Raw genomic sequence first — 10,751 nt, forward strand, 5'->3', positions numbered from 1 at the left:
TGTTAGTTAAATGTCTGTTTGGTCTGTGCCTGACTAGCTCCACTGGACACCACTATTTGCACAAACCAGCGGTTAGTCTGAGAGTAAATTAATCAGTTTTCTGCCAAAGCACTGACCTCCTGCGATTGAATGACCTGGCGAGCTGCCCTCAGCTGACAACAGGCCATAAAAAAGGGACTTCTGAGCAAAGGGGTGTCATTAGATACTGAACCGCCTGGAGCCATGAGGGTCGTACTGTTGGCTGTGGTTTGCATCCCGTTCATCATGGCTGTGGAACGGTAAGGAAACATGTCTGGCTTCACTGGTACACATCTCAGCTGGCTTCATGGGGGGACCTGTGTTTGTTGCTACTTGAGGTCTTAAAAAAGAAACCTTTTTTTTAAAAAAAAGAGGAGTATATGACAGTTCTAGAAAGGACAATCAGGTTTTTTTTGTGTGTGTGTTTATTTTATTTGCATAGAATCCCCTTGATTCGATTCAAATCTATCAAGAAACAGCTGAAGGAAAAGGGAGAATTAGAGGAATTTTGGAGGAATCACCACCCTGATGTTTTTGCCCGGAGGTATCTGCATTGTTTCCCTGCAGATATCACTTTGTCAGTAGGAACTGCTTCAGAAAGGCTGTATGATTACATGAATGTAAGTACAGTTTTGGTAATGCAATCATTAGGACTCATCATTGTACTGAAGCCAGATTTTTTTTTCCCAGCACATTTCAAATCTAGTCTGTCAATGAAATTATAGGGCTTGTGGTGTCTTGTTGCTTTATGCTATAAATATTAGATCATAAAAAACCAAGTTGCAATGTGCAAAACAGAGCATGTCTAGATCTAGGATAGCATGGGACCTCAGTAGAAAGCTGATGCAGAGTAGCAGTTGTAGTTCTGTGACAAATTTTATTTTTGTATAGATCTGTATTGGACTTGGTTGGGTCCCCAAAGAAATTTGGGAGGTTTGCCTGTGTCAGTCTTGGCGAACTGTAGGGTTTTTCATAGCAGTATCTGATTAATTCCTTTAGTCATATTCTATTTACCAGGCACTTGGATGCTTCTGTGTTATAAAAAAATCCTCCAAATCTCTTTTTTTATGATCAGGTGGAGTCATAAATCAGTGATGACAAAGACTTAAGTAGAGTTTTTTATTTTTCTGCTTTTATCTCTGGAGTTTAATGTGTATTAAATATTGGAGACTGACTGGGAGGATTTGCCATCTAAACTGAAAAAGGAAAAATATTAATTTCACTGGATCTCAGACAGGCAAGTCAGCAGGTCTGCCATTTTGTAAGATGTCTTTGGTTTTAGAATTTTGTCCATTTGGATGGTCTTTTTTTTCTGTTTTATTTGGTTTTCCTGCTGTGCTTATCTCAAGAAACTAAGCTGCAGAAATGTTGTGAAGTCTTCATCTGAACAGGGAATGGAATCGAAGGGAAGGCCAAATTCATTCAGCAAGAACCTACTGACACTTGAGGGCCATAAAGAGATAACTATGTGAAGAACAAAGGACATTGAAACAGTTCAACCTGCTTTAAAGCTTATTTCAAAGAGAGATAAATGAAAATCTCAAAACAACAAAGCAAAACCCACTTTCCCAGCATATTCAGGTAGCACTAGGAATGGTTTTATTGCAGTGTGTATGTGAATTTTCTGGTTCTATGGGTGTTTTTTTGTTTGTTCGGTTGTTGGTGGTGGTTTTTTGTTTTGGTGTTTGTTTTGTTTTGTTGTTTTGTTTTGTTTTTGGTTGTTTTTTTAATGAACATTCCTTAGGTTTGTTTAATGCAGGAAGAAATAGAATCCTACTGTATAGTTGGATATTCTCTTAAATGGCATGCTTGCTTGCCCTTTCAAGTTTATCTCGTTCAGACTGTATGTTCTGGGGTCAGAAACATCAGTGTATTAATAAGCAAGTATGCACTTTAAGGTACATATTCAAATACTTGTATTGCTACAAAAAGTTTGGCACTAGCTATTGCTTTTCTATCTGTGGTTGAATTCCAGAAATGCCTCTTCCTAAAAATAGGTCTCTTAATGCTGAAGTGCTCTTCCAGGCCAGATAGGAGCACTTAGACACTTGTCCATGGGATGTGGATAAGCACTTCACTCCAGCACTCACGTGTTCACAGATTATCTCAGTCTCAATTGGTATCCAGCGATGGTCAGTGGTTTCTTCATCTGCTGGATGAACTTTGTCCAGTACATCAGGAACCGTTTGTGCAACATGGTACTTTTTGACTTGCTATAGTAGCTGCTAATTACAAAGGAAAAAGGGTAACCACATAAGACAGTGTTTGTGCCACTGGTCAGAGCCCTCTGAAGCTGGTAGAGGCAGGTCGTGCTGACTTTGCAACACTGATTTCTTATTGACATCAGTAAGGAACAGCCTGAGAGTCTGTGTGGTCATGTGAGAGTTTGATCTTGAGGATGACCTTGCCACCTCTGAAGCCAGTGCAAGAGGGTTTGTTGACTCCATAGGGAACCCAACTGAATGTTTGCTTAAAAGGTTTTTAAAATGTCACACAGTTGTTCATTCAGCTGGAGTAAAACCTGCTGCTTGAAGCCACTTGTGGAACCAGAACTCTTCTGTGTGGTGTGCATTTACATTTAAATGGAATTGCACAGAAGCCCCTGAAGGAGGAGTTGTGTGATGTTCCCAGCCAGGCCTCTTCCTCAGGAACAGCTGGCTGGAGGGTGGCCGGGGCTGAGCGGGCTGTTCCCCCCGCAGGCACAGTACTACGGGGTCGTGAGCGTCGGGACACCGCCCCAGAGGTTCACCGTCGTGTTCGACACCGGCTCCTCCAACTTCTGGGTCCCGTCTGCGTATTGCATCAGCGAGGCCTGCAGTAAGAAATGTCATTTTCCCTGATGCTTCTCTGGTCTTGGGTCCTGAGACCTTGCCCAGTTCTCCTTTCCCAGGAAGCTTGCCTGCAGCAGGGATCTGCAAGGGGAGGATTTGGAGCATCCCTTAGGGCCGCTCTCCTCTCCCCAGTTTGCTCCTCTGTCCCTCATGTCCCTCGTCTGCCCGCTGCAGCTGCCCGAAATCCCTCTGCACCATGAGGGAAAAGGCATGGAAATAGACCTGGGAGACCTACCAACAGAGGTGGAAATGGCCATTTTTGTTCTAATTTTTCTTCAAAATGCAAAATTACCTCTCAGGTACAGAAAAACTGAGGTGTCTGCAGGGGAACTGAGGTGCCTGCAGTACTTTTTCAACAATTTTCTCTTGAGAGAAGCAAAAATCTGGCTCTCCTACATCTCATCTCCTTCTGCACTGGGGACTGGGTGGGTTGCCGGGACGTCCCCTCAGTGTAGCAATGTGATTTTTTTTTGTGTAGGGGTGCACCAAAAATTTAAGTCCTTCAAGTCAGATTCATATGAGCATGGAGGGGAAGCCTTCTCCCTGCAGTATGGCTCAGGACAGCTTCTGGGCATTGCTGGCAAAGACACACTGCAGGTGAGTGTCCACCTAAAATGGGTGTCAGCCTCCACATCAGCTGTTTTCAGGGCAGTTCAGATGCTGGCCTTGCCCTGGAAAACCTTGCCTGGTTTAGGCAAGGGCAGGGTGAGGTCCCACCAAGCTGAGTGCTGAGAGGTGTAGGTTCTGCTCCAGCTTTGGGCTACCAGCACAAATGCCTCAGATTTGGTTTTTCATTTCTGCTTGTCTTCTTGGATCCTCTTCTGGGCTTATGAAGAAGCAGCCACATAATTAAGGCTTTCAACGGAATCAGTGCTACCTACCTGCCAAATGGGCACATGCTATGTTGATGCAAGTCACACAAAGATAGCCAGGCTTTATAAACTGAATGAATTCAGTTTATAAACTGAATGAATTCACTGATATGGATCAGAAATACGGCTAATTTCTTGCTATTGGCAATGTCATTACTTTCAGTTTTGGTTGTTCTTTGTTTGGTTGTTTGTTGCCTTTCGTTTTTTTACCAAACAGATAAGTAACATCTCCATCAAGGGACAGGACTTTGGCGAGTCGGTGTTTGAGCCAGGAGCAACTTTTGTCCTTGCCCACTTTGATGGTGTACTGGGCTTAGGCTACCCCTCCTTAGCAGTGGGCAGTGCTCTGCCTGTGTTTGACAGCATCATGAACCAGAACCTGGTCGAGGAACCAATCTTCTCCTTCTATCTGAAAAGGTCTGTCTTTAAAATGACACTGCCAAAAAAGAAGTAAATCTATTTTAATTATTGATAGAAACAACTGTGCATCTCTATAAAGCTTCAACCCTAGAAAGAAATCTCCCCCATTTTTTTGATTCTTTGGGTTGTTTTTTTGTTTTCAATTTGACATTGAAGATTATGGCATGAAAAGAAAAAATATTATGGGGAGGACCATGACTTTTTTGACAGAGATTTATTCTTGTCAGAGCTGGTCATAAATGAAAGCAAAGTTCCCAGCTCAGACTCACCATGTCTGTTACCAGAGGTTTCCCTCTGGCCCATGCAGATGGACAGAAGTGCTGTGCTACACCCAAATGGCCACATTTCAGAAAAATACTGTTCCCATATCTGGACCTACCTGCAACTCCACTTATTTCTCTAGTGTTTCTTCTGAGCTGAGAGTAGCAACTGGCTCGGCCTGCTCCTGATGCCTTCCTTGGTGTCTACAGTAAGTCTTCTCAGAGGTTGTTTGGAGGGTCTGAGTTGGAACATATATGGTGATAATTCAGTAATAGTCCCTTTCAGCCATCCATATCTGAATTTAGAAAGGGCTGTGATTTGACTTTTGCTTTTTAAGTGTAATCTCATTGGTGCATGCTGGCTCACTCCCATGTCTGTGTTAAAACTGTTCTCTGCTTTCAGAGGAGACGACACCGAGAATGGCGGTGAGTTGATTCTGGGGGGAATAGACCATTCTCTCTACAAAGGTTCAATCCACTGGGTCCCAGTCACTGAGAAAAGCTACTGGCAAATACACATGAACAAGTATGTATGTATGTATGTATAAAAAACCTGGTGGAATTCACCTCCCTAAGTAAACCCCCAGAGACAGAAACACCTGGTGACACAGGTGCAGGAGGACGCAGCTAGAGTGTTTTACCCCTATGCCCCTCGAGGAGGGGTTCACCAGGATGAGATTGGGATTTGTTAGTTCTCTAAATCTGCTGTGACATGGGTAGCTGTTTTCTGGGAGAGCATGTTAGTATGTTTTAATATGATGCACCAGTGGTCAAGATGAGTCTTGGTGGACTGTTCAGTTAAGAGGTTAAGGCACCCAGTAATAGAACCCAGCTCTGGGTCCTGCTTTCATCTGTCCTGCTAACTTTGGTCAAAGTAGCCAGAGTTCCTTTGTCCCACCACTAGCACACTGCCTAAATTGATGAGAACACGTACCTGGAGGTGAGGATATATTCATCAGCAGGAAGCACATGATTAGAGTTGTAGGAGCCTCAAGAGAGAAAAATGGGTCCACAGACATTTTTGTCTTTAGCAGAGCTTGGCAGCTAGTTTTAATCATAGAAACACAGAATCATTACGATTGGAAAAGATCTTTAAGATCATTGAGTACATCTGTCAATCCAGCACCACCACCAAGTACATCACTAAACTATGTCTTCAGGTGCCACATTCATGTATCTTTTGAACACTTCCAAGGATGGTGACCCTACTACTTCCCTGGGCAGCCTGTTCCAATGCTTTGCAACACTTTCTGTGAAGAATTTTTTCCTAATATCCAATCTAAACCTACCCTGGTGCAACTTGAGGCCATTTCCTCTTGTCCTGTCACTTCTCGTCTGGAATTAACTTCAGTCAGTACTCTGGTACTTTAGGTAGCAATAATATGGTGTTTCAGTCACAGTGTATATGCCATTTGCTTAAAGTTGCTTTTCAAAATTTCATTTGCAGTATAAAGATCCAGGGCCGGGTGGCATTTTGCTCCCATGGCTGCGAAGCCATCGTTGACTCAGGCACTTCTCTTATCACCGGCCCCTCTTCACAGATCAGGCGACTGCAGGAATACATTGGGGCAAGTCCGTCAAATACTGGAGAGGTAAAAAACTGTACAGCCAGAGAGGAAGAGAAACTGTGCAGCTAGAGAGGAAGAGAAACTGGTATTTGTTGCAAACAGTTGGAAAATAACAGAAATGATTGCTTAGACAGGTGCCAGTGAAAACCTTGTTTCCAGGACAGCACTGAGCTCTGAGCCAAGCTGCTTTTGACCTATATGCCTTGGCCCAGCCCTCTTCCCAAATGTTCACTTCATCTTCTATACCGGTGTGTAAGGAAACAACGGGGACATCTGTTTGAGGAATTGATCTGTACTCTGCATGAGAGATAATTTTCTTTTGGAAGCTCGGAGGATTTTTGATGTCCCCAGCTCAAGCTGTTGGGTCTCCCAAGCCGGGAGGGATTTGGTGCTGATTGCCAGCTATGTCAGCGTCAGATGGAAAGGGAATGGTATTTTAATGACAGCCCCACAGTGCTTTCACTGACAGGACCTCTCACTGTCAGCTTGCAGGGGAGCAGTTGGTATTGTGCCAGAGCTCCTGGGAGGGATACACACCAGTGTCACTCACAATGCTTGCTCCTTGCAGATGAGTCACAAGGTACAGGACAAGGCTTGCTGGCTCTTACTCTTCCTCCTGAACCTTACTCCTCTGACCTTTTGCTGGTTTTCCTTTCTTCCCTGCTACTGTCTCCTGCATCTCCCTTGCTGACACTCCTCACCACTCCTTCCTATCCCTGCCTCCAGGGAAAGAGCAGTTTATTTCTACCATGCCTGTTGCTGGCCCTTGGCTGGCTCCCACAGGTCACCAGCACATTGCCACAGCTCCAGTGCTCAAGGAAAGCTGCTATGTGTGGCTTTTGTTAACTTTGCATTTCACAGAATATTCTGAATTGGAAGGGACCCACAAGGATCATCAAGTCCAACTCTCCGGTGAATGGCCTGTACAGGGATCAAAACCACAACTGTGGTGTTATTAGCACCACCATGTTCTAACTAACTGAGCTGATCTCAGCTTATCTTGATCGTGACCCAAAACTACCCTTGGAAGAAAATTAAGGGTATTGCAAGTGCCCAGTGCACTGGGCAAAGAGCAAAGACAAAAATGGACTCTTAATCCACTTTCATTTGTAAAAGGAGGACTTGCAGTGACCTCTGTAACTCCTGAGGCTCCTGATTCTTTCTCAATCAAACCTTTAATTTTGATTTTGTTCAAATTTTTAGATACATGCTAAAGAGTATGCTCTAATAACAAGTTGATTTTATAATGGTTCATGCTAATGAAAATAGATAAAATATGTATTTCCAATGTATTTATACTAGCCTTATACAAAGAAGGAATGGGTCATTGCTGTGTAGGTTCATTTAAAGCAGTGCTGACCTAAGAACATTTATCTGGCATCTCAGATTTTGCAAAAAAGCATCCTGAAAATAAGACTTTCTATAACTGATTTTTAGCAATCAGACTGCACATATTGGCTCAAATTTATCCCAGTAAAAGTGAGTGTATCCATCCCAGATTTTACCAGAACTTTTATCTCTTTTCAGCAAGGATTGATTTGTTCTGGATGTCCTATTCTGTAATAGCTATGTCAAAGAATTATACCTCACTTCTTGAATCCTACAAATTATTTTACTGGCTTTTTGTACCCTTCTCCTCTGTCTCGCATGATTTTTTTTTGTTCTAATGGCATGACAGTTGGTGAGTGTACACAAGATGTAGGGTTATGCTTTCATAAAATAGATTCAAAAGCAGCTAAAAGCAGATTCTTCCTTCTAGGAAGCCTCTAAAACCATGACTTAAAACACTGCTGTTTACAGCAAAGATTCCTCTGGGACTTGGAGCATTCTGCAGTGCCATTTCACACACCAGTTGTTTCATGCAGTAACTAGAAAGGCCAGGAAATTATCTTCTCTGTTACTGTAACTGAATATATTATTTATGGACATTAATGACCATGCCAGAGTTTAGTCCTTCTACTCTTTAAATCCCACTCCAGGGCAAAATATAAGCATAAAGTGCTGTATTCCTCACTAGCTTTTTTTCCCTTAAAATGATGGTATTATGTGACGACTTGGGGTGAACTGCATCCATAGGGTGCTCCCTCTGTGACTGGAGCAGCCCCCTCTGCCCTATCAAGGCTAGAGCATTGGAGAACTTTTGCTTCCACAGACTTTGCTGATCTAGGCTTCCTGGGGCTCACATACTTATTTTGGCTTTGAGTTGCACAGGGAGGATATCAGAGCCCCTTCACCTCCTTTCTTTTGGGACTTGCAAGGACTTTCATCATCCCTGCATCCCTAGGGTGCAGTGGTCTGGGTTGCTGGGCTGGTTTCACTGACTATAGGAAAGTTGAGGGCAGTGTTAGGCTGTGAGTCAGCCTGATGCTGTTTCTCTGTGGTAAATTCACAATTACCTATATCAAAAGCCTTGAATTCAAAGAGCAATACCTAAAGAAAGACAAAGCGATCCCATCTCAGTCAGAGCACTGTGTCCAGTTTCTTGTAGACTGCAGAAGATTGTCGAGCTTGCCTCACATAAGCTTCACAATTGGACACCGGGAATACAAGCTGACAGCAGAGCAGTACATCATAAAGGTGCGTATCCACAGCTTCCCCACTCCCTGTTCCTAGCTCCCTGAGCTGGGGATGAAGCAGGCTGCTGCAGGAACATGTGCTTTCCCTTCCAGGAGTCTATTGATGACCAAACCTTCTGCATGAGTGGCTTTCAGTCTCTCGACATCCCCACTCGCACTGGTTCACTCTGGATTTTAGGAGATGTCTTCATGTCTGCATTTTACTGTATTTTTGACCGTGGGAATGACAGAGTGGGATTTGCAAAAGCTGTTCACAGGAAGGATTACTACTGAGCCTAATAGCATTTATTCTGTCTTAACTCAAGTTAAGGCAATGATCTTCAACACATTTGTGAAGAAGAGCTTTTACTGAAACTCTGGACCTACATGCACATTGTGTTGTCCCCCTCCAAGTTTTAAGGACTTTGCAGTGATCCTTGTCCAAGATGATATAGTTTGGTTAAAAATCTATGTGTTTACAATGGAGAAACAATTTTTCCTTAGTAACTCATGGGCACTACAGCTCTCAGGATAAAGCAGCAGAGCAGCTCAGCACTCAGATTTGCAAAAAGATCAGGAAGAATAAGAATGCTGAACTGTGCCAGGCTAAAAAGATAGCAGCTATGTGTGTGGAAAACTAATCCTAGTCCTGCCTGATCTGGCCATCCTTTTTTTCTTCTTGTGTGCTAGTTTCCACCTCATTTCCTACAGCTTTCCTTCCATCATTATTTTCCATTGTTTGGGTTTTATTCAACTTTGTTTCCTGAGTGCCATGGAAATTCTCTTTAAATTAGCTGGCTCCAACAAGTTTATATAAAAGGGAATTTGACTGATACCTGTGTGACCACTAATTTTGACTATTGTTCCTTGCACGATTTCCTGCTCCTTACACCACCTCTCAAACCTGCTTTCTCCCTGGGATTCATTATCCCTTGATAATTCTCCTTTTTTGGATCTTGGCATTTGACATCCACACCTTAGGTCAGATGCTGCTTTTGGCACCTGACTCCTCTCCCCCTTGGCAGTGTGAACAGCTGGAGCAGCACCTATTCACATTAGAAAACCCAGACTGCAGCCTGTGCAAAGGAATACCAGTGTTCCTCCACCTCAGTGGAGTTACGGGACCCATGCACCAGCACTACACATCTGCTGCCCCTTGCTTAGCCACTTCTTGTCAGCAGTGGCATGAGTTTCATATGAAACGGCCACAGTAGCTGCCCTGATTTGGCAGAAGATTCACCTAAATTCTAGCCATTTGAGTATTTGTTTGGATTGCTAAAGCTGGTACTGCCCCCATACATATGAATAAAACTTAACCAAACAAAATCTGCTTTGATCTTAGTGCTGTTTCAGTTACATTTTATGTTTCTTTACAATGGTTCCAGTGCTGGGAGGAAGGGGAGTTGAGGGCGGAACAACAATTGAAAATACAGGTTGCTCTCTGTCCTGGAGAAAAAAAAATGTTGTGTGTCGGTGTGTTGGGGCTGCTTGTATCTTCCTAAAGCCAAAAAATGTCTGCAGTCCCAGTCAGGTGCACTGGGCACCTCCCCAGCAGGGCAGAGCCATGGGGAGATGGAGACTGGCCCCATGATGGCATCGCTGGGACAGAGGTTGGTGGCCCCCAGGCACTTGCTGCTGCTGTCTGTCTGGATGGGCCTGGCACAGACCAGAGGCAATGTCCATTACTGGCCTTGGTGGTATCACAATCACAGCCCCTTAGATTTTATGTTTTCTGTTGTAAGACTCAATAAGTATTACAAAAAAGGACAGTTTTCCTGTAGGTAACCCTGAAATACCGATCTTGCCTTCCAGAAGTAATCCTTCTCTCCAGTGCCTGTTTTCATAACTCTCTATTTTCAGCCACATTGTGTTACACATTTGGCATCCAGGCTATCAACCTCCAGCAAAGGAGTCTGCTGCCAGCTGTCTCTTTCTGCAGACAAGACTGAGCTGTGTGAAGTTACCATGTACTTCAGGCCAATCTTGCCTTGATTCCCCTTTGTCCATGCCACTCTTAAAGAATGGATTGACCATGAGCTAACTTATTTGTCTAGAAAATGTCATTTGTTTGGTCATGAACCAAGACAAACTAACATCTATAAAGCCCCATCCCTCATTTAACAGCAGTGGGGTATTTTTGTTTTGTCTACTATGCAGCATATTTAACACTCTGGTACATTTTCATTATATATAAGATATGTACATGTTCCTCAAATATTAGTTTGCA

At 43.5% G+C, this 10,751-nt stretch overlaps 1 protein-coding gene across 1 annotated transcript; it reads left to right on the forward strand.

Moving 5' to 3' along the window:
- The first annotated feature begins 222 nt into the window (after positions 1-222).
- On the forward strand, positions 223-9,813 carry LOC136290197 (cathepsin E-like). The gene is made up of 9 exons (XM_066184581.1): positions 223-278; positions 461-638; positions 2,718-2,835; positions 3,328-3,446; positions 3,939-4,138; positions 4,805-4,927; positions 5,849-5,993; positions 8,448-8,546; positions 8,639-9,813. The coding sequence occupies exons 1-9, from the start codon at positions 223-225 to the stop codon at positions 8,816-8,818; spliced, it is 1,218 nt and encodes a 405-aa protein (XP_066040678.1). The 3' UTR covers positions 8,819-9,813.
- Positions 9,814-10,751: the final 938 nt, after the last annotated feature.

Source organism: Chamaea fasciata, unplaced genomic scaffold, assembly GCF_029207755.1.
Source record: "Chamaea fasciata isolate MVZ Bird 193981 ecotype frontalis unplaced genomic scaffold, bChaFas1.0.hap1 SCAF_5, whole genome shotgun sequence".
Taxonomy (NCBI): domain Eukaryota; kingdom Metazoa; phylum Chordata; class Aves; order Passeriformes; family Sylviidae; genus Chamaea; species Chamaea fasciata.

Coding starts and splice junctions, on each gene's coding strand:
- LOC136290197 (XM_066184581.1), top strand. CDS start 223: ATGAGGGTCGTACTGTTGGCTGTGGTTTGCATCCCGTTCATCATGGCT. Junction 4,139..4,804: donor TTCTCCTTCTATCTGAAAAG/GTCTGTCTTTAA, acceptor CTCTGCTTTCAG/AGGAGACGACACCGAGAATG. Junction 5,994..8,447: donor GTCCGTCAAATACTGGAGAG/GTAAAAAACTGT, acceptor CACTGTGTCCAG/TTTCTTGTAGACTGCAGAAG.